The sequence below is a fragment of the Eschrichtius robustus genome, chromosome 13, assembly GCF_028021215.1.
Source record: "Eschrichtius robustus isolate mEscRob2 chromosome 13, mEscRob2.pri, whole genome shotgun sequence".
Taxonomy (NCBI): domain Eukaryota; kingdom Metazoa; phylum Chordata; class Mammalia; order Artiodactyla; family Eschrichtiidae; genus Eschrichtius; species Eschrichtius robustus.
The window spans coordinates 31,444,107-31,468,822 of record NC_090836.1 but is presented as its reverse complement, the minus strand read 5'-3'; the positions used below and the strand labels follow the sequence as shown (position 1 = coordinate 31,468,822).

Genomic DNA, 24,716 nt, shown 5'->3' with positions numbered 1-24,716 from the left:
GTAGTTTTGATTTGCATTTCTCTAATGATTAATGATGTTGAGCATTCTTTCATGTGTTTGTTGACAATCTGTATGTCTTCTTTGGAGAAATGTCTATTTAGGTCTTCTGCCCATTTTTGGATTGGGTTGTTTGTTTTATTGTTATTGAGCTGCATGAGCTGCTTGTAAATCTTGGAGATTAATACTTTCTCAGTTGCTTCATTTGCAAATATTTTCCCCCATTCTGAGGGATGGCTTTTGGTCTTGTTTATGGTTTCCTTTGCTGTGTAAAAGCTTTTAAGATTCATTAGGTCCCATTTGTTTATTTGTGTTTTTATTTCCATTTCTCTAAGAGGTGGGTCAAAAAGGACCTTGTTGTAATTTATGTCATAGAGTGTTCTGCCTATGTTTTCCTCTAAGAGGTTGATAGTGTCTGGCCTTACATGTAGGTATTTAATCCATTCTGAGTTTATTTTTGTGTATGGTGTTAGGGAGTGTTCTAATTTCATACTTTTACATGTAACTGTCCAGTTTTCTAGCACCACTTATTGAAGAGGCTGTCTTTTCTCCACTGTATATGCTTGCCTCCTTTATCAAAGATAAGGTGACCATATGTGCGTGGGTTTATCTCTGGGCTTTCTATCCTGTTCCATTGATCTATATTTCTGTTTTTGTGCCAGTACCATACTGTCTTGATTACTGTAGCTTTGTGATATAGTCTGAAGTCAGGGAGCCTGATTCCTCCAGCTCCATTTTTCGTTCTCAAGATTGCTTTGGCTATTCGGGGTCTTTTGTGTTTCCATACAAATTGTGAAATGTTTTGTTCTAGTTCTCTGAAAAATGCCAGTGGTAGTTTGATAGGGATTGCATTGAATCTGTGGATTGCTTTGGGTAGTAGGGTCATTTTCACAATATTGATTCTTCCAATCCAAGAACATGGTATATCTCTCAATCTATTTGTATCATCTTTAATTTCTTTCATCAGTGTCTTATAATTTTCTGCATACAGGTCTTCTGTCTCCTTAGATAGGTTTATTCCTAGATATTTTCTTCTTTTTGTTGCAATGGTAAATGGGAGTGTTTTCTTAATTTCACTTTCAGATTTTTCATCATTAGTGTATAGGAATGCAAGAGATTTCTGTGAATTAATTTTGGATCCTGCTACTTTACCAAATTCATTGATTAGCTCTAATAGTTTTCTGGTAGCATCTTCAGGATTCGCTATGTATAGTATCATATCATCTGCAAACAGTGACAGCTTTACTTCTTCTTTTTCGATTTGGATTCCTTTTATTTCTTTTTCTTCTCTGATCGCTGTGGCTAACACTTCCAAAACTATGTTGAATAATAGTGGTGAGAGTGGGCACCCTTGTCTTGTTCCTGATCTTAGTGGAAATGGTTTCAGTTTTTCACCATTGAGGACAATGTTGGCTGTGGGTTTGTCATATATGGCCTTTATTATGTTGAGGAAAGTTCCCTCTATGCCTAATTTCTGCAGGGCTTTTGTCATAAATGGGTGTTGAATTTTGTCGAAAGCTTCCTCTGCATCTGTTGAGATGATCATATGGTTTTTCTCCTTCAATTTGTTAATATGGTGTATCACATTGATTGATTTGCGTATGTTGAAGAATCCTTGCATTCCTGGGATAAACCCCACTTGATCATGGTGTATGATCCTTTTAATGTGCTATTGGATTCTGTTTGCTAGTATTTTGTTGAGGATTTTTGCATCTATGTTCATCAGTGATATTGGCCTGTAGTTTTCTTTCTTTGTGACATCTTTGTCTGGTTTTGGTATCAGGGTGATGTTGGCCTCCTAGAATGAGTTTGGGAGTGTTCCTCCCTCTGCAATATTTGGAAAGAGTTTGAGAAGGATGGGTTTTAGCTCTTCACTAAATGTTTGATAGAATTCGCCTGTGAAGCCATCTTGTCCTGGGCTTTTGTTTTTTGGAAGATTTTTAATCCCAGTTTCAATTTCAGTGCTTCTGATTGGTCTGTTCATATTTTCTATTTCTTCTTGGTTCTGTCTTGGCAGGTTGTGCATTTCTAAGAATTTGTCCATTTCTTCCAGGTTGTCCATTTTATTGGCATAGAGTTGCTTGTAGTAATCTCTCATGATCTTTTGTATTTCTGCAGTGTCAGTTGTTACTTCTCCTTTTTCATTTCTAATTCTATTGATTTGAGTCTTCTCCCTTTTTTTCTTGATGGGTCTGGCTAATGATTTATCAATTTTTTTTATCTTCTCAAAGAACCAGCTTTTAGTTTTGTTGATCTTTGCTATTGTTTCCTTCATTTCTTTTACATTTATTTCTGATCTGATCTTTATGATTTCTTTCATTCTGCTAACTTTGGGGTTTTTTTGTTCTTCTTCCTCTAATTGCTTTAGGTGCAAAGTTACATTGTTTATTCGAGATGTTTCCTGTTTCTTGATGTAGGCTTGTATTGCTATACACTTCCCTCTTAGAACTGCTTTTGCTGCATCCCATATGTTTTGGGTCATCATGACTCCATTGTCATTTGTTTCTAGGTATTTTTTGATTTCCCCTTTGATTTCTTCAGTGATCACATCGTTATTAAGTAGTGTATTGTGTATGCTCCATGTGTTTGTATTTTTTACAGACCTTTTCCGGTAATTGACATCTAGTCTCATAGCATTGTGGTCTGAAAAAATACTTGATATGATTTCAATTTTCTTAAATTTACCAAGGCTTGATTTGTGACCCAAGATATGATCTATCCTGGAGAATGTTCCATGAGCACTTGAGAAAAATGTGTGTTCTGTTGTTTTTGGGTGGAATGTCCTATAAATATCAATTAAGTCCATCTTGTTTAATGTATCATTTAAAGCTTGTGTTTCCTTATTTATTTTCATTTTGGATGATCTGTCCTTTAGTGAAAGTGGGGTTTTAAAGTCCCCTACTATGATTGTGTTACTGTCGATTTCCCCTTTCATGGCTGTTAGTATTTGCCTTATGTATTGAGGTGCTCCTATGTTGGGTGCATAAATATTTACAATTGTTATACCTTCCTCTTGGATCGAAACCTTGATCATTATGTAGTGTCCTTCTTTGTCTCTTGTAATAGTCTTTATTTTAAAGTCTATTTTGTCTGATATGAGAATTGCTACTCCAGCTTTCTTTGATTTCCATTTGCATGGAATATCTTTTACCATCCCCTCACTTTCAGTCTGTATGTGTCTCTAGGTCTGAAGTGGGTCTCTTGTAGATAGCATATATATGGGTCTTGTTTTTGTATCCATTCAGCCAGTCTGTGTCTTTTGGTGGGAGCATTTAGTCCATTTACATTTAAGGTAATTATCGATATGTATGTTCATATTCCCATTTTCTTAAATGTTTTGGGTTTGTTATTGTAGGTGTTTTCCTTCTCTTGTGTTTCTTGCCTAGAGAAGTTCCTTTAGCATTTGTTGTAAAGCTGGTTTGGTGGTGCTGAACTCTCTCAGCTTTTGCTTGTCTGTAAAGGTTTTAATTTCTCCATCAAATCTGAATGAGATCCTTGCTAGGTAGAGTAATCTTGGTTGTAGGTTTTTCTCCTTCATGACTTTAAGTATATCCTGCCACTCCCTTCTGGCTTGCAGAGTTTCTGCTGAAAGATCAGCTGTTAACCTTATGGGGATTCCCTTGTGTGTTATTTGTTGTTTTTCCCTTGCTGCTTTTAATATGTTTTCTGTATATTTAATTTTTGACAGTTTGATTAATATGTGTCTTGGCGTGTTTCTCCGTGGATTTATCCTGTATGGGACTCTCTGTGCTTCCAGGACTTGATTAACTATTTCCTTTCCCATATTAAGGAAATTTTCAACTATAATCTCTTCAAATATTTTCTCAGTCCCTTTCTTTTTCTCTTCTTCTTCTGGGACCCCTATAATTCGAATGTTGGTGCATTTAATATTGTCCCAGAGGTCTCTGAGACTGTCCTCAGTTCTTTTCATTCTTTTTTCTTTATTTGGCTCTGCAGAAGTTATTTCTACTATTTTATCTTCCAGGTCACTTATCCTTTCTTCTGCCTCAGTTATTGTGCTATTGATCCCGTCTAGAGTATTTTTAATTTCATTTATTGTGTTTTTCTTCGTTGCTTAGTTCCTCTTTAGTTCTTCTACGTCCTTGTTAAATGTTTCTTGCATTTTGTCTATTCTATTTCCAAGATTTTGGATCATCCTTACTATCATTATTCTGAATTCTTTTTCAGGTAGACTACCTATTTCCTCTTCATTTGTTAGGTCTGGTGTGTTTTGACCCTGCTCCTGCATCTGCTGTGTGTTTTTCTGTCTTCTCATTTTGCTTATCTTACTGTGTTTGAGGTCTCCTTTTTCACAGGCTGAAGGTTCATAGTTCCCGTTGTTTTTGGTATCTGTTCCCAGTGGCTAAGGTTGGTTCAGTGGGTTGTGTAGGCTTCCTGGTGGAGGGGACTAGTGCCTGTGTTCTGGTGGATGAGGCTGGATCTTGTTTTTCTGGTGGGCACGTCCACGTCTGGTGGTGTGTTTTGTGGTGTCTGTGGCCTCATTATGATTTTAGGCAGCCTCTCTGCTAATGGTTGTGGCTGTGTTCCTGTCTTGCTAGTTGTTTGGCATAGGGTGTCCAGCACTGTAGCTTGCTGGTTGTTGAGTGAAGCTGGGTCTTGATGTTGAGATGGAGATCTCAGAGAGATATTCCCCATTTGGTATTATGTGGAGCTGGGAGGTCTCTTGTGGACCAGTGTCCTGAAGTTGGCTCTCCCTCCTCAGAGGCACAGCCCTGATGCCTGGCTGGAGCACCAAGAGCCTTTCATCCATATGGCTCAGAGTAAAAGGGAGAAAAAATAGAAAGAAAGAAAGAAAGAAAGAGATTATAATATAGTGAAGTAAAATAAAGCTATTATAAAGCAAAGCTATACAGACAAAATCTCACCCAGAAGCATACACATATACACTCACAAACAAAGGAAAAGGGGAAAAATTAATGTATTCTGCTCCCAAAGTCCACCTCCTGAATTTGGGATGATTCGTTGTCTATTCAGGTATTCAACAGATGCAGGCACGTCAAGTTGTTTGTGGAGTTTTAATCCGCTGCTTCTGATGCTGCTGGGAGAGATTTCCCTTTCTCTTCTTTGTTTGCACAGCTCCCAGGGTTCAGCTTTGGATTTGGACCCGCCTCTGCATGTAGGTCGCCTGAGGGTGTCTGTTCCCCATACAGACAGAACGGGGTTAATGGAGCAGCTGCTTCGGGGGCTCTGGCTCACTCGGATGGGGGGCAGGGAAGGATACTGATGCGGGGCGGGCCTGCGTCAGCAGAGGCCGGCGTGACGTTGCACCAGCCCAAGGCGTGCCGTGCCCTCTCCTGGGGAAGTTGTTCCCAGATCACGGGAGCCTGGCCATGGCGGGCTGCACCGGCTCCCGGGAGGGGCAGTGTGGAGAGTGACCTGTGCTCGCACACAGGCTTTTTGGTGGCGGCAGCAGCAGCCTTAGCTTCTCATGCTCGTCTCTGGGGTCCGCGCTGATAGCCACGGCTCACGCCCGTCCGTGGAGTTCGTTTAGCCGGCACTCTGAACCCCCTCTCCTTGCGCGCCGTGAAACAAAGACGCAAGAAAATGTCTCTTGCGTCTTCGGCAGCTGCAGACTTTTTCCCGGACTCCCTCCTGGCTAGCTGTGGTGCACTAACCCCTTCAGGCTGTGTTCATGCCGCCAACCCCAGTCCTCTCCTTGCGATCCGACCGAAGCCCGAGCCTCAGCTCCCAGCCCCCGCCCGCCCTGGCGGGTGAGCAGACAAGCCTCTCGGGCTGATGAGTGCTGCTCGGCACCAATCCTATGTGCGGGATTCTCTCCGCTTTGCCTTCCGCACCCCTGTGGCTGCGCTCTCCTCCATGGCTCCGAAGCTTCCCCCCTCTGCCACCTGTAGTCTCCACCCGCGAAGGGGCTTCCTAGTGTGTGGAAACCTTTCCTCCTTCACGGCTCCCTCCCACTGGTGCAAGTTCAGTCCGTATTCTTTTGTCTCTGTTATTTCTTTTTTCTTTTGCCCTACCGAAGTACGTGTGGAGTTTCTTGCCTTTTGGGAGACCTGACGTCTTCTGCCAGCGTTCACTGGGTGTTCTGTAGGAGCAGTTCCACGTGTAGATGTATTTCTAATGTATCTGTGGGAAGGAAGGTGATCTCCGCGTCTTACTCTTCTGCCATCTTGCCCCGAGCTGTTTTTTTTTATAATCTATGTATTGGTTTATTTTTTTTTTCACATCTTTATTGGAGTACAAATGCTTTACAATACTGTGTTAGTTTCTGCTGTACAACAAAGTGAATCAGCTATATGTATACATATATCCCCATATCCCCTCCCTCTTGAGCCTCCCTCCTACCCTCCCTATCCCATCCCTCTGGGTTATCACAAAGCATTGAGTTGATCTCCTTGTGCTATGCAGCAGCTTCTCACTAGCCATCCATTTTACATTTTGTAATGTATATATGTCAATGCTACTCTCTCACTTCGTCCCAGCTTCCCTTCCCTCCCTGTGCCCTCCAATTCCTATTATGTACTTGCCCCTTCCTGTTGGGATTTTCCCTTTCTTATAGATTCTTAGTTCTTTCCATTTAGAGAAGACCGTTCAACATTTCTTTTAGGGTAGGTTTAGTAATGCTGAGGTCTCTTAGTTTTTGCTTGTCTGAGAATTCTTTATCTCTCCTTCTTTTCTAAATGATAATCTTGTTGGGTAGAGTATCCTAGGTTGCAGGCTTTTCCTTTTCAGGACTTTGACTATATTGTGCCACTCCCTCCTGGCCTGCCATGTTTCTGTAGAGAAATCAGTTGATAGCCTTTTGGGGGTTCCCTTGTATATGAGTGGTTTTCTCTTGATTCCTTTAGAATTCTCTATTTTAACTTGCAATTTTAATTATATGTCTTGGTGTGGGTCTGTTTGGGTTCTTCTGGTTTGGGACCTTCTGGTTTGGGACACTCTTTGGTTCCTGGACCTGGATATCTGTTTCCTTCTTTAGGTTTGGGAAGTTTTCAGCCATAATTAATTCACATACATTTTTGATTGTTTTTGCTCTCTCTTCTCCTTCTGGAACCCCTATTATGTGTAGTTTGGCATGTTTTATATTATTCCATAGATCTTGTATATTGCTCTTGATTTTCTTCATTTGTCTTTCTATTTGCTGTTCTCATTGGGTGATTTCCATTATTCTGTCTTCCAAATCGCTTTTGAACTCTTCTGTGTCATTTAGTTGGCTATTCATTGCTTCTTATCTCAGAAATTGAAGTATCTATTTTTGGTTGGGTCATCTTTCTAGTTTCTAGTTCCTTGTTAAAATGATCTTCCTTTACATCAATAATCTTTCTTAATTCAGTTAGCATTTTTATTACCAAGTATCTGAACTCATTATCTGGTAGACTGATTATCTCTGTTTCATTGTTTTTTCAGGGGTTTTCTTTTGCTGTTTCAATTGAGAGTAGTTTCTCTGCCTTTTGATTTTACTTAACTTTCTCTGTCTCTGTGAATTTAGGAGAAACAGTTATCTATCGTGGTCTTGAAAGGGTGTTTTTATGTAGGAGCATCCCTGTGTAGACTGTGTGTGTTCAGTGCCTTTGGTGTGATGCCTGGTTTTGATATGGATGCCAGCCATGTCTTTCCTCAGGGTGTGCTGGCCACTGTCAACTCTATAGAGTGTGTGGCTGGTGTTGGAGGATCTAGAGCCTATGTAGCATGTGAGGTGGGACTTTCTCTCTGCTTCCTGTCACTGCCCTGTCAGAGTTGGGGTGTGCTCTTCAGTTGTTGGAGTAGAAGCCCTGAGGGTCAGGCTGATCAGGCTTTATTAACCTTGAGTGCCTGTCCTGTAACAAACGAAGGGATTGCTGAAGCAAGTGAGGCCCATGCACTCACCCTCACCAAGGTCTGATGTGCTACATAGGCATCTGTAGCTCTGCTCAGATGGAACCCAAATTCATGTCACTTCCCTTATTGTGTTTTTCCTTGATCTAGTACAGGTCTATAGCATGGAGTGGGTGGGTCTAGAGCATTTGCTGGGCTGGGGTTGGGCGTCAGGGCATTGTGGCTGCAGGAATTGAGGTGGCCATGCTGCTGCCAGAGATCTGGGCTGCCTCTGTGGCAGTCTTCTCCCAGGACTTTTATGCCAAAGATCCAGCATGAAGCTGTGGCTTGGAATGGGTAGGGCCAGAGCACTCTCCTGGCTTGAAGAAGGACCACAGTGTGAGGGTTGTGGTGTCTCAGCAAGTGCTGACAATGGCTATTGCCACCCCACCAGGACCACACCCTAGGCCCACAGTGGCTGCTGCCACCCCACCAGGACCACACCACACTACACCTAGGCCTCTGGGTTCTTTCTGCATAGCTAGACTGAGTCTTTTTCCAGGGCTGGCTCAGATCTCATGCCAAGCTGTGGTGTGGAGTGAGCAGAGCTGGAGTATTCTCCTCACTTGGATTGGGGAGTATGGCAAGGTGGTAGCCACCACTGTAAAGCCCTCTCTGCCCTGATCATTGGGCAGTCAGCACAGGTACACTCTTTGTGAGTAGAGTCTAGGTTTTTCTAGCTCTTCTATCTGTCCCAATGGTTCTTCCAGCAGCCAGGGGGGCTTGTCTCCTCCCTGAAGGACCCCAGGACTGGGATAGCCAATTTGTAGCTCGACCTGCTTGCTCCCCAGGTAAGAGTCCACCATGTGGACCTTCTCTTCCTTTCACATTCCTCTCAGGGCCAGAGGTCCCAACTTTATCCTTTTTTTTCTTCCTACCTTGTTATGTGGAAATCTTTCTTATAGCTTTGGTTGTATAGGAGTTCATCTGCCAGTTTCCAGTTAGTTTTCCATGTGAATTGTTCCACATGTAAATGTATTTTTGATGTGTTTGTGGGAGGTGGTGAGTCTCAGTCCTCCTATTCTGCCATCTTTATCTGCCCAGTAATGCCCTTTTGCTGCAGGGCCTGGCATGTGGTCTTGCTTCCTGTTGTCCCTGTAGCCTTGCTTATTGCCTTGTGGTGCTGGTCTCTGCTGATTTACCAGGTCTTTGGGGGTCTATCCTTGTTTTAGTTCTTTCCATTGGGTCAGTTATATTCTTAACTTACCTTCATAAAACATCTCCATACTTTCATTATAAATTTCCCTGTTTTGTGTCACTTACAACAAAATGAGTCTTAATTCATGCAGCTAATATTTATCTGTCATAGGACATTCTTATTTATTTAATTTTCATGTCACTGCTTACTGTTGAGGATGAACTTCATGTAATATGTTCAATGACTAACTGTATTGCTTCTCTTGTAAAATGTCTATTCACTTATGTAGCCCATTTTTCTTTTGAAGTATTTATATTTTTCTCATTAATTTAGAGAATGTTTTGTATATTTATAGCTTTAACATTTTATCTATCATCTATTATATATGTAACAATATATTTTAACTTTTATTATTATACCATTTTTGAATAGATGTTTAAAATGAGTTCATTATCAAATAAGTTAATATTTTCTCTGAGCTTTGTGTAAAGTGTAGAAAGTATTCTTCATGCCAAGATTTTAAAAATAGTATCTTGCATTTTCTTCCATTTTTCCCTAATTGTTTCTGTTTGGTGTTATATTTTCTATAATTTACTTTAAAATATTTCAACAGAGGCAGTGTGATTTAGATGTTTGTGTTAGATTGTAGTATTAAATCTGAAATATCTTAATCAGTATCTTACATATTTAGGATGTGCTGTGTTAGTATTTGAAGTCTAACTGGGAGCTCACACTTAAGAAATGCCTACTCTGAAACTATTCTATGATTTTTACCCTTGATCACACCAGAGGGTTTTGTAGTTACTGTGTATGTGAGAAATGACTTTTTTTTTTTTTTACTAGTGCTGTATATGGTGATCAGATATGTGAATTGACCACTTTACACCACTAGGTGATTATAATAAAAAAGACAGTAATAAGTACTAGAGAGGATATGGAGAAATTGGAACCCTCATACATTGTTGGTAGGAATGTAACACGGTGCAACTACTTTGAAAAATAGTTTGGCAGATTCTCAAAATGTTAAAAATAGTGTTACTATATGAGCCAGAAATTCCACTTCTAGGTATATAGCCAAGAGAACTGAAATTCTATGTTTACACAAAAACCTATATGCACATGTTTAAGGCAGCATTATGGATGATAGCCAAAAGTGGAAACAACCCAAATGTGTATCATTTAATGAACAAAATGAGATATATCCATACAATGGAATATTATTTGGCTATAAAAAGTAAAGATACTGATACTTGCCATAACATGGATGAACCTTAAAAACATTATGCTAAGTAAAAGAAACTAGTCACAAAAGGCCATATATTGTATAATTCCATTTATATGAAATATACAGAATAGGCAAATGCATAGAGACAGAAAGCATATTGGTGGTTACCAAGGGTTGGAGGAGGTGGAATTGGGAGTGACTACTAATGGATAGAGTTTTTTTAGGGGTGGTGGTGGTGGTGGTGGTGAAAATGTTCTAAAATTAGACAGTGGTGATGATTGCATAACTCTTTGAATATACTATAAACCACTGAATTGTACACTTTTAAAGGGTGAATTGTATGGTCTGGGAATTATATCTGAGTAAAGCTGTTATTAAATATATATATATACGCAGATTGGCTAGAAATATTGCACAAGTGAACAGGGCATATGAACCTAGAGAATCCTGTGATTATGCCTTTTGGAGTGGTGCCCTAAACCTAGGGACTCCTTGGGTCATGGGCACAGAATGTTTAGAGGATTCTCTACCATGATTTGCCCAGAAGGTTAGATGAATCTGTCAACAGAAGATTGTCACATCTGCCTTAAGGTGCTATTCTGAATGCCTGAAAGCACAGAGAGCTGGAACTTGATTAAACATAGAGCATATTATGTGACTGTTTTGAGTCCCACTTGCTAATGAATGTGCCTTTGGCAGAATTTGGTCTGAGACTTGCTTTCATGGTAACAGCATTTGGGAGTGAAGTGATAGTGAAAGAGAATCACACAGCCCTCACATATTTCAGTAATTGAAGGCAACAGATAGCTACCAAAAAGTCCAAATTGGATAGGACAATTGTTAACAATTGGTACTCAGGAACATTACTGACCTTTATGTATTCATCATGCCTCTAACCACTTTACTGAATTATCCTATTAATTTTGAAAGATTTTATTAATTAATTATCTTACTTCTTCTGGGTACAAAATTAAATCTTTTGCATGTAATGATAATTTTCCTCTTTCCTGTACTGTGTCTTATTTTCATTTTATAATTTATTTGCTAGAGCTTGGAAAACAATGATGAGTGGTATGATAACACTGTTTGCAGTTCATTTCATTTTATACTCAATAATATGGACAAATAGTCAATATAACCAATACAAAAATTGAAAGTCAAAATCAAAATTATAAATCAGTCAAAAATTTACAAAAATGCACCTTAAGCATTTACTATTCTTGTGACTTTGTCCACATTATTTAACCTCTCTGAATTTTACTATCTCACCTGGCTAATGGATTTGGATAATAATTGCTACTTATTAGGATTATGGTGAAGATTAAATAAAATGATTTATTTGAAGTGCTCATACCATGTTCTTGGATTGGAAGAATCAACATTGTGAAAATGAATCTACTACCCAAAGCAATCTACAGATTCAATGCAATCCCTATCAAACTACCACTGGCATTTTTCACAGAACTAGAGCAAAAAATTTCACAATTTGTATAGAAATACAAAAGACCCCGAATAACCAAAGCAATCTTGAGAAAGAAAAATGGAGCTGGAGGAATCAGGCTCCTGGATTTCAGACTATACTACAAAGCTACAGTAATCAAGACAGTATGGTACTGGCACAGAAACAGAAATCTAGATCAATGGAACAGGATAAAAAGCCCAGATATAAACCCATGCACATATGGTCACCTTATCTTTGATAAAGGAGACAAGAATATACAGTGGAGAAAAGAGAGCCTCTTCAATAAGTGGTGCTTGGAAAACTGGACAGCTACATGTAAAAGAATGAAATTAGAACACTCCCTAACACCATACACAAAAATAAACTTAAAATGGATTAAAGACCTAAATGTAAGGCCAGACACTATCAAACTCTTAGAGGAAAACATAGGCAGAACACTCTGTGACATAAATCACAGCAAGATCTTTTTTGACCCACCTCCTAGAGAAATGGAAATAAAAACAAAAATAAACAAATGGGACCTAATGAAACTTAAAAACTTTTGCACAGCAAAGGAAACCATAAACAAGATGAAAAGACAACCCTCAGAATGGGAGAAAATATTTGCAAATGAAGCAATGGACAAAGGATTAATCTCCAAAATTTACAAGCAGCTCATGAAGCTCAATATCAAAATAATAAACAACCCAATCCAAAAATGAGCAGAAGACCTAAATAGACATTTCTCCAAAGAAGATATACAGATTGCCAACAAACACATGAAAGAATGCTCAACATCACTAATCATTAGAGAAATGCAAATCAAAAGTACAATGTGATATCATCTCACACCACTCAGAATGGCCATCATCAAAAAATCTACATAGAATAAATGCTGGAGAGGGTGTGGAGAAAAGGGAATCCTCTTACACTGTTGGTGGGATTGTAAATTGATACAGCTACTATGGAGAACAGTATGGAGGTTCTTAAAAAACTAAAAATAGAACTACCATACAACCCAGCAATCCCACTACTGGGCATATACCCTGAGAAAACCATAATTCAAAAAGAGTCATGTACCACAATGTTCATTGCAGCTCTATTTACAATACTCAGGACATGGAAGCAACCTAACTGTCCATCGACAGATGAATGGATAAAGAAGATGTGGCACATATATACAATGGAATATTACTCAGCCATAAAAAGAAACGAAATTGAGTTATTTGTAGTGAGATGGATGGACCTAGAGTCTGTCATACAGAGTGAAGTTAAGTCAGAAAGAGAAAAACAAATACCGTATGCTAACACACATATATGGAATCTAGAAAACAACAAAAAAAGTGGTCATGAAGAACCTAGGGGCAAGACAGGAATAAAGACGCAGACCTACTAGAGAATGGACTTGAGGATATGGAGAGGGGGAAGGGTAAGCTGGGACAAAGTGAGAGAGTGGCATGGACATATACACAGTACCAAATGTAAAATAGATAGCTAGTGGGATGCAGCTGCATAGCACAGGGCAATCAGCTCGGTGTTTCGTTACCACCTAGAGTGGTGGGATAGGGAGGGTGTGAGGGAGGGATACGCAAGAGGGAAGAGATATGGGGATATATGTGTATGTATAACTGATTCACTTTATTATAAAAACAGAAATTAACACACCATTATAAAGCAATTATACTCCAATAAAGTTGTTAAAATAAATAAATAAAGTGCTCAGCAGAAAAAAAAAGCAAGTGGTGGCATTAGCCATGCCACTATAAGAGGTAAGGCCTGCCAGTTTTTGAGTATGAAGATTGCAAAATTTTGAATAAAATTTTAAATACTAAATATCAAAAAAATAAATAAAGTGCTCAGCACAGTGTCTGGCACCCAGCTTAGTAAATAAATAGTAAGTGAGGAATTTGTGACATAGGTTCATGTTGGGTATGATGGAGCAGACAGAGGGAATAATCAGTTCTACCTTCTCGGAGGACAACAATGAGGAAAGGCTGAAAGAGGAATTCACATTTCCCAGCAGAAATGAGGTTGCTGAGGAAATTTTAGGGACAGGGTAAAATAATAGTACAGAAATATGAGGCAATATTAGATTAAGGGACTGTAAAAAATCTGAAATATCTGGAACAGAGTCTATGATATGAAATATGGATAGAAGTGCAGCTAGAGATAAAGCCGGGATCAGAATGTGGCAAGTATGTAGTGTTATGTTAACGAGTTTGGAGTTTCTGTTGGTAATGGGTTTTATGCAGGGGAGCCATTTGGTCAGGTTTTACAGTAGAGAACTTCCTCTTGAAGACATCTTGGTGAATGAACTGGGAGACAGGAGGAAGGAAGACCAGTTAAGAGCTAGCTCTAAGGCCTGGGATGTAGTTGGGACTTGGAAGCAGAAGCCAAGGTGGGGGAGGCATTAGCGGAAGGAGATGGAGGGGAAGGATGATTGGAGTCTTGCTTGGAAGAGAGATGGGTTGAACCCTGTTGCTGTGTTAGTTTCCTGTAGCTGTTGTAACAAATTATCACAAACTTGTTGACTTAAAACCACAGAAATTTATTCTTACAGTTCTGGAGGCCAGAAGTGTAAATAGAGTGTCACTTGGCTGAAACCAAGATGTTGGTAGGGCTGCTTTCCCTCTGGGGGTTCTGGTGAAGAAGCCATTCCTTGCTCTTTTCCAGCTTCTTGTGGCTGCTGGCATGCCTTGGCTTGTGGCTGCATCATTTGGGTCTTCAAGGCTAGAGCCCACACATCTCTCTCTGTTCTGTTCACATCATTGTCTCCTCTGTGTCAAATCTCCCTCTGCCTTCTTCTTATTAGGATATGTGATTGATTGCATGTAGGGCCCACCGAGATAATCCAGGATAAATGCCTCATCACAGAATCAATAATGTAATCACATCTGCGCAGACCTTTTTTCCCCTAAATAAGGGTCACATTAATAGGACCCAGAGATTAAGACCTGATATGTTTGGGGGGCCATAATTCTGCCTTCCATTGTTGCCACTTACTGAGAGAGGAAATAGAGAGGCTACAAGACTGTGGAAAATATAATGAAATTAGTTTTGTACATAGGTTTTAGGTTTTTAAGAAGACTCATATTCTGTTCTCAGTTTATTTTATCCTTCCCATTTTTAACATAAATGTTGTTTCTCTTCTTTGGCTGAAATCAAGGATTGGGTTTTGTAAAACCCATCTTTTTTCTAAAAGCTGGTATCACCTTGAGTTAACCCTACATATTACTTCAAACCAAAGTGTTCTTCTGTTTACCTTAGCTCAGGCAAACAGAGCTCTGACATGTCAGATTGTGAAAAGCCCTGAGTTTCCTTTAAGTAAATTTCAAGAATATCAATCATAGATGAATACAGAAAAATTTTCACCATTAATTATCTTCCCCTCAAATTCTTTTAGTATATATACCAAATTCAACCCAGGCAAAGGTTGAAACTGTATATTTTATTACTGACCTTTTCAGCTCAACAGTACTAATAAATACTTCAAAACAACCATTTTCAGCAAAAACTGAAAAATAACTGAAAGTTTATTTTATTACTAGTTTTCATTGAGTAATATATATCATACACGATAAAGTTCTACTGGTATGCTTAGGCTATGAAAGGTGGCTGCTGCTGAGCTGAAATTTTAGTCTATTTGTACAACTTCAAACCTGAATGTCTATTCTTACTTTCTTGAAAGCTGATAAACTTGTTAAGTACTTTCCAATGATCCTACCCTTTAGAATTACTTGGTGTCTTAGATTCTAGCTAATTCTGGCTTTTTAGTAAGCTTCAGTTTCAAAATACTTGAATTTTTTCATTTCTAAAGTTTTACTTTTTCAGTACAGTGTTTCCCCTTTGCCGTAGAAATTTTAGGTTCAGGAAAATATTTTTTTCCTTAAATTTGCATGCTAAATTTCCAGCTATAATATTTGTTCAAAGAATAAAAATAATGCATAAATGAGTCATAGAGAATTAAATATTGCATTCAAGTCACTTCCAAAGATTAATTTCCTTTCAGTTGCTCAAAACAAGTTTTGATTTCCCTGTCATTACTTAAAAAAACTTGGAAAACCATTTTGTGTGTTATATGCATTAAAAAAATACATATATAATATATTAATATATATATATATGCATGCCAAGAACTTCTTAATTCCAGTCCTTAAGACAATATAATGCCCAAGGTAAGGGCCCTAGACATGGCCCAGTGACATGGGGCATGTTTATAATTTCCTCACTCAGGTTTTTTTCAGTTAACGGGTTACTTATTAGGGCAAAGGTCTAAAGTCAAACATGCCACCTTCCTCTTCTACTCTTTTTTCCATAATAAGACACCTCATCATACCTAAAGTGAAAAAGCTGATGCTTTTGATTGGATACTAAAAGCGTTCATTCGTACAGACATTTGCTTATGTGCCAACTAGGTTCTGTGGTTGCCTAAGCAATATTTAGTAAAGACCTTGCAGGTGGTCAGTTGATCCTGAGACTAAGTTGAATAACAGGTAAATAAAAGTCCTCTAATAATTTCCTAAATTTTAATTAAACCCAGAGTCATTCTGTTTATAGATACAGAACAATTCTCAGGGGCAGTTATATTTATGCAGAGACGTGGTTCTCTGTCCACATGTGGAAAATTTATGCTGGACTGTGTTTGTAAAATGATAAAGCATTGTTTGGCTCTATTCATAGGCTATATTTTTGTTCATATGGAAAATTAAATAGAACAATTTTTTATTTGGCTCTATTTATAAGCTATATTTTTGTTCTTATTAAAAATTTAATAGAACAATTCCACTCAGGTACAGCAGTGGAGCCTCGTTACATGTTGTCTAAGTTCTGCTGGCCACAAGTAGCTTTTTGGAACTCACTTCATACCTTCAGTTTGAAGATTTATTCCTTAAAACAAATATATTGTGTGCTTTTTTAAAATTAGCACTTTAAAAAGTCACAAATAGTAAAATTGTCTTTACTGTGAAGCTATTAACTTTAGAATTCATAATATATACCAAGTAGTTTTTCTTTTTCAAAATGCATCTGTGTTAGGATAATAATATTTGCTTCCCTTTTAAAGGAATTAAAAATTCAATATTTACTACACTGTCAAAGAACAATATTTATTAGCTGTTTTCATTTACTGAGTTGGAAAGAATTAGGAGCAGGCCTACAACTTGTAGGTTAACTCACTTACAATCTCCTTTACCTTAATAGATGGTGTTGTTATGCTCATTTTACATGTGAATAATTAGAAGTTTTAGTTTTCCACTAATAAAGTCTCATTATATAACTGTAACAGAAAAGCATACTTAACCTTAAAAAAATAAGGCAATTATTTCAAGATATACATTTGTTTAGACTATTTTTATTATATAGACATACCTATAAATTGTTTTTTTTCTAGTATATTTAAAAAAAATTTTGGTTAAGAGCTAACTATTGTACCTGATGTTTTTTATTTGTAGTTGAATTAATTTTACTCTATTTTACTGTTCCTTCTCCCCATAATAAACTGCTATTTTATATACCATCCAATATTGCTATTCGTTTCTGAGTTTGTCCTCTTAGTAAAATTCAGGCATCTTGAGATTTGAGAACATGTTTAATTAGTTAGTGTTTAGTGCTTAGTTAGGTCTTGGGCATAGAATATTTGCTTGAAAAATACTTGCAGAATTGCTCTGAAGTTTAAATGGAATTGCTATTTTCCTGTTAGAGAAAGACAAGTCTGAGATGTCATTTTAAGAGGTTAACTGGCTGTTCAGTATGGGTCTTGGAATGCCAGTTGAGAATAAAAACTATAATGGTCAAGAAAACTGCAATATTCATCTTGGCCACTCAGCACAGTTCTGTGTTAATAACTATATGAGAAGCCATCTTAAAATTGGAAGGTGGCTTGTTGAGCATAAAATCAGAGTAAGAAGCGTTGTCGGATGAGCTAATTGACTATTGTCATCAAGGGAAGGTAGCTTGATGCATCTGTCTGTTTTAAGAGACTAATATCAATGACGACTGAATTATAAAGGGGGAAGTCAGGGAACCTTTTCTCCTGGATGGTCCTGGAAAGGTGTTACTAACTTCTTGCTTATCTACTCCTATTTCAGGCTTCATGCAAAATACGCCTCTTCCATTAACCTAGTACTTCTTCATACAGGTTAGAGTTTAACTGATTGTGCTTTAGTTTTAGTTATGATATTTCAATCATACTCTTAAGTCCAGACATTTTGATTGGAATTTGAGATGAGTGGTTACTAGAACAACTCATGCAATTCACAGATTAAATTTTTGATTAGGTTATTTCTTCAGGTAAGTTTTCTGACTAATGCACTGTATTTCTCCATAATTTCTTTTCAGGAGTTTGCTCTCTTCCTTGTTTTAGCTACATCAAGGTTTATAGAATAGAAAGACCTGTTCAGGATTTTTATAATGTTCAAGTTCAATATTCCATTATAAAATTGTAAGCATAATGTTAAAGGCATCCTAACTCAAGCAAAAGACAACCTCATGGAGGGAAGAGTAACCTTCCTATATAAAAGCTGGTGAGGGGTGGTGTGTGTGTGTGTTTTTTAAGTGCTTTATATAGAAGACAAAGATATTTTTCTGTGACTAAGTACAGTTATGTTTGGCCTCCTATCCTAGTTCTCTTTGTTCATAGCATAGGCGGCATGTCTCTTCACATTAGTCTATAAACAAGAATTTATTTTATGTCATACTCTAGTGGCTCAACGAATAGGTATAATGGGAGGCCTTCTACATTTCCAACAGTCAGGAAAACAAGTTGTTTCTCCCTGACTTCTCCAGACAATGTAGCATTTTGTAAAGAACAGGGAAATCAGATTCAAAAGGTTAACTTCATTGGAATATTCTGTACTGGGCTGTGTGCTCTTATTCATTTACTCAGTTTCTCTGAGCCTCAGCTTATTTTCTTTTTTTTATACAATAGCCTTCACAATAATACCTCTCTTTTTTTTTTTTTTTTAAATACCTCTCTTTTAACTTAATGTGAAAGTGCTTTGTTTCTAATGGGATATTAGGGAGGAAAAAATCTTGCATTCCTGTCATCAGTCCTAACTTTATGATGCATTTTGATAATCACTGGTCTTTTGCAGTGATCCTTATCATGTAAGAATATTTGCCTTTTACAAACTTTTAAAATCATATAACTTTGAGTATAGTAGTCTTTGGGGAATTAAATCTAGTCAGAAATGGTTTATTCTATTTTATTCATGTGATCAAATTATAGCTGAAATTTATTGTCAAATAGCAATGGGAAAGCTAAATTGCAAAGTTCAGGGACTAAGTTATGAAGAGTTTATGGAGTTTTTTCCCCCTCATATTATAAAGGATCTAAGTTTTTTTGTTTGTTTGTTTGTTTTTGACCTTACCTACTGTACGTTATGGATCATAATGGCTAGAAGAAATAATGTGGCAAGTAAAGTCTATGATTAAGAATATTTATCTTTATTGTTGATAGAAATCCATTATTTTGTATTTGTGGTTAAAGATTATAGGGTTTTTATTTATTTTTTTAGATAAATAAGGCACCAAAATCACATTATTTGTTTTTAAATGTGTATAACATAGTTTTTGAGTTCCAAGCACACTGCAATATTTGCACTGTCATCTTTCCTTGACTTTTATGAACTCTGAAAGAAAGAGCTGAATTACTTTTTTTAGGACACTTAATGAGCAAAACTAGACACATAGGAAAGGCTGGAGAATTTCCATGTGACTGGAGAGCTACCTTTATAAATATATAACATAGCATATTCTCAAATGGAAATGTTTTAAATTTACTGTTTGCCAGTCATTGCTGGAGTCATAGTGTCTGCTTAGGGGACAGAAGGATTATTTTAATATGATTTCTGACTACTGGTCTTTGACTTAATTCTAAATATAAACATGTCTGATAGTTTCTTTCTGGGAATATTTGAAGGCATAGTCCCATTTTTTTTTTTTTTTTTTTTTTGTCTGTGCTGTTCTGTTGACTGTGTTTTTATTTTCTCAGTGTATAGTGATTCCATAGAAGGAGTAACTTTTAAGAACCTGAAATATGAAAGGGTATCAGGTTGATATGAAAAAAGCCCTTTCAAATAACAAGCACGGTACAGATAAATGCACATGAGTGGTAGTCCTGGTGGAACAATACAACAGGGTAAACATGAGATTTTTATTACAAGTATTAAAACATAAAAATGTAATTTAGTTATTATAAATTATTACCAATTAATGGAGGATGACTATGAAGCACAAATTTAACTTTTGGAACTTTCAAGTCATCATTCATGTATATATACATTTATATTTATATAAATATTTTGGTATTATATTCATATAACATTTTCTCTTTTATTCAACAGAAATCTTCTTGACAGAGACACATTTTCTAAATCTGATCCAAGTAAGTATCTATTACTTGCTTTTTGAAATAGTCTACTTATTTTACTTGATTTTGCAAAAAGTTATATGAAAATCATAGTTCTTATTTAAATATTTGTTTTAAAGCCTAGAAAGCAAGATGGAGTATAGTCTCACGCCCTGCATTCTCATCTACCCGGGCAGTACTCTGGCTAAAGAGAGGGAATTCCTTAGCGTTTTGAGAATAAGATGACAATGCAGATGACTGCAATGTAGGACAGTTCACTTTGAAAGTAAACCTCATTGTATGGCCATATGGTAGAAATTATCTTTGAAAGAGAACTGTAATGGGCCATAATTTTATGATCAAGTCAGAGTAATCATTTTCCTTTTTTTGTGAATAAATGCAGTACATAAAGGCATGTACAACCAACTGAATTATATAATATCTTGAATGAGCTGAAGTTTTTGATTCCTAATTATATATATTGAAAATTGGAGATAAATTGTAAAATAAAAGACAGTTTAAATTAGAAAACAACAGAAATAATGTATAAATCATGTAGTGATTCCAAGTCTTGTAATATTTAGAAGCTGATATTCAGCAGCTCTCCATCTCTACAAATGTGTGAACCTGTGTGGTTTAATTACAGGAGAGAGGTTTTGTCAGTTGACAGAAGAATTCTTGAGGTAGTCACTGGAGAAAAGGCATTAAAATTTGTAGGTATTAAAAATTCCTGGGACCCACTGACAAGTGGGTGGGATATTTTTGTCCGTTAATCTTTACCCCAAACTCTTAATCTCCCTTTTTTGCGATTTCCTTTTGTGGTTCATTGGATTTCTTACTTGTTTACAAACATTGAGGATAGGAGTTGCAAATATTAAATGTGGCATATGATTTGCTCCAGATATCCTTCCTATGATGGTTTTGAGCATTGTAAGTATCCTAGGAAGAGCTTGACTTATGACTGGTAACATACTGAAATATTTCAAACTGTTTAACCTTAGTTTAAAATTTTTTTTATCTATATCTGTAGCATAATGCAATTGAAGACATTAGCAAATAATTGTTATTTTTTTTGTGCCTAGCTTTATACATGCTAAGTTCTAAAGACCTGATATTGTTTCTTGCTTTTTTATAAAAAATTTTCATCATGTGATGATTTATTAGCAATTTTCATACCAGAGTAAGCCTAGGAACTAGGAACTAATTTTAATATAGCTTTTGTACAGCTGAAAAATAACTTGGATACATTTATATCTGATATTTATAAAAAACGTTTAGATATATTTATTTTTTCATCTTTTGTAGTTTGTGTCTTGTATGTACAAGGAGTTGGAAATAAAGAATGGAGAGAGGTAAGAATTTGAATTTAAATAAATTGTGCTGGAAGACATGGTATAAGTTATAATGTGATCAAGATGATACTTTCCTGTTTTTAGTTATTTTAGTAATTTTCTTATAGATTTATTTATTTTTATTTATTTATTTTTGGCTGCATTGGGTCTTTGTTTCTGCTCGCAGACTTTCTCTAGTTGTGGCGAGCAGGGGCTACTCTTCGTTGTGGTGCATGGGCTTCTCATTGTGGTGGCTTCTCTTGTTGTGGAGCATGGGCTCTAGGCATGCAGGCTTCCGTAGTTGTGGCACGTGGGCTCAGTAGTTGTGGCTTGTAGGCTCTAGAGCTCAGGCTCAGTAGTTGTGGGACACGGGCTTAGTTGCTCCGTGGTTTGTGGGATCTTCCCGGACCAGGGCTCGAACCCGTGTCCCCTGCATTGGCAGGAAGATTCTCAACCTCTGCATCACCAGGGAAGTCCTTCAACCCAAAGATTGAATTTCTTTTTTATTTTATTTCATTTTAATTTGATGAAAGCAATCTTTGTGTTTTGTTCTTAATAATCCTTAATGTTTAGCTCATTTATGATCTTCCTGTGGAATAATCTAGCCTTGAATTTTTATTTTCCTCAGTCTTACATAAATTTAATGTGATCCAGTTCTTACATAATTGAAGTTTGTGGGTTTATTCTCACTTTTTTAGGTCAACTGCTGATTTATAAAATATTGCTTTAAAGAGTTTTAAAAGTGATATCAATTATCACCTGCTTTTTTTTTTTTTTTAAACATCTTTATTGAAGTATAATTGCCTTACAATGGTGTGTTAGCTTCTGCTTTATAACAAAGTGAATCAGTTATACATATACAGTATGTTCCCATTTCTCTTCCCTCTTGCATCTCCCTCCCTCCCACCCTCCACATCCCACCCCTCTAGGTGGTCACAAAGCACCGAGCTGATCTCCCTGTGCTATGTGGCTGCTTCCCACTAGTTATCTATTTTACATTTGGTAGTGTATATATGTCCATGACACTCTCTTACCCTGTCACATCTCACCCCACCCCCTCCCCATATCCTCAAGTCCATTCTCTAGTAGGTCTGTGTCTTTATTCCCGTCTTGCCACTAGGTTCTTCATGGCCTTTTTTTTTTTTTTTTTCCTTAGATTCCATATATATGTGTTACCATACTGTATTTGTTTTTCTCTTTCTGACTTACTTCACTCTGTATGACAGACTCTAACTCCATCCACCTCATTACAAATACCTCCATTTCATTTCTTTTTATGGCTGAGTAATATTCCATTGTATATATGTGCCACATCTTCTTTATCCATTCATCTGTCGATGGACATTTAGGTTGCTTCCATGTCCTGGCTATTGTAAATAGAGCTGCAATGAACATTTTGGTACATGACTCTTTTTGACCTATGGTTTTCTCAGAGTATATGCCCAGTAGTGGGATTGCTGGGTCGTATGGTAGTTCTATTTGTAGTTTTTTCAGGAACCTCCATACTGTTCTCCATAGTGGCTGTATCAATTTACATTCCCACCAACAGTGCAAGAGTGTTCCCTTTCCTCCACACCCTCTCCAGCATTTATTGTTTCTAGATTTTTTGATGATGGCCATTCTGACTGGTGTGAGATGATATCTCATTGTAGTTTTGATTTGCATTTCTCTAATGATTAATGATGTTGAGCATTCTTTCATGTGTCTGTAGGCCATCTGTATATCTTCTTTGGAGAAATGTCTGTTTAGGTCTTCTGCCCATTTTTGGATTGGGTTGTTCGTTTCTTTGTTATTGAGCTGCATGAGCTGCTTGTAAATCTTGGAGATTAATCCTTTGTCAGTTGCTTCATTTGCAAATATTTTCTCCCATTCTGATGGTTGTATTTTGGTCTTGTTTATGGTTTCCTTTGCTGTGCAAAAGCTTTTCAGTTTCATTAGGTCCCATTTGTTTATTTGTGTTCTTATTTCCATTTCTCTGGGAGCTGGGTCAAAAAGAATCTTGCTGTGATGTATGTCATAGAGTGTTCTGCCTATGTTTTCCTCTCAGAGTTTGATAGTGTCTGGCCTTACACTTAGGTCTTTAATCCATTTTGAGTTTATTTTTGTGCATGGTGTCAGGGAGTGTTCTAATTTCATACTTTTACATATACCTGTCCAATTTTCCCAGCACCACTTATTGAAGAGACTGTCTTTTCTCCACTGTATATGCTTGCCCCTTTATCAAAGATAAGGTGACCATATGTGCGTGGGTTTATCTCTGGGCTTTCTATCCTGTTCCATTGATCTATATTTCTGTTTTTGTGCCAGTACCAAACTGTCTTGATTACTGAAGCTTTGTAATATAGTCTGAAGTCAGGGAACCTGATTCCCCCAGCTCCATTTTTCGTTCTCAAGAGTGCTTTGGCTATTCGGGGTCTTTTGTGTTTCCATACAAATTGTGAAATTTTTTGTTCTAGTTCTGTGAAAAATGCCAGTGGTAGTTTGATAGGGATTTCATTGAATCTGTAGATTGCTTTGGGTAGTAGAGTCATTTTCACAATGTTGCTTCTTCCAATCCAGGAACATGGTATATCTCTCCATCTATTTGTATCATCTTTAATTTCTTTCATCAGTGTCTTATAGTTTTCTGCATACAGGTCTTTTGTCTCCTTAGGTAGGTTTACTCCTAGATATTTTATTCTTTTTGTTACAATGGTAAATGGGAGTGTTTTCTTAATTTCACTTTCAGATTTTTCGTCATTAGTGTATAGAAATGCAAGAGATTTCTGTGCATTAATTTTGTATCCTGCTACTTTACCAAATTCATTGATTAGCTCTAGGAGTTTTCTGGTAGCATCTTTAGGATTCTCTATATATAGTATCATGTCATCTGCAAATAGTGACAGCTTTACTTCTTGTTTTCCGATTTGGATTCCTTTATTTCTTTGTCTTCTCTGATTGCTGTGGCTAACACTTCCAAAACTATGTTGAATAATAGTGGTGAGAGTGGGCAACCTTGTCTTGTTCCTGATCTTAGTGGAAATGGTTTCAGTTTTTCACCATTGAGGACAATGTTGGTTGTGGGTTTGTCATATATGGCCTTTGTTATGTTGAGGAAAGTTCCCTCTATGCCTACTTTCTGCAGGGCTTTTATCATAAATGGGTATGGAATTTTGTCGAAAGCTTTCTCTGCATCTATTGAGATGATCATATGGTTTTTCTCCTTCAATTTGTTAATATGGTGTATCACATTGATTGATTTGTGTATGTTGAAGAATCCTTGCATTCCTGGGATAAACCCCACTTGATCATGGTGTATGATCCTTTTAATGTGCTGTTGGATTCTGTTTGCTAGTATTTTGTTGAGGATTTTGGCATCTATGTTCATCAGTGATATTGGCCTGTAGTTTTCTTTCTTTGTGACA

General features: G+C 37.2%; 1 protein-coding gene across 4 annotated transcripts in view; it reads left to right on the top strand.

Moving 5' to 3' along the window:
* Window positions 1-24,716, top strand: part of CPNE8 (copine 8) — a 294,890-nt gene that overhangs the window by 20,119 nt on the left and 250,055 nt on the right. For all 4 annotated transcript variants that reach the window (XM_068561317.1, XM_068561314.1, XM_068561318.1 and 1 more), the window contains exons 2-3: window positions 19,977-20,017; window positions 21,287-21,333. In XM_068561317.1, the coding sequence (XP_068417418.1) occupies window positions 19,977-20,017; window positions 21,287-21,333 (88 nt within the window). The remainder of the gene's footprint in view (window positions 1-19,976; window positions 20,018-21,286; window positions 21,334-24,716) is intronic.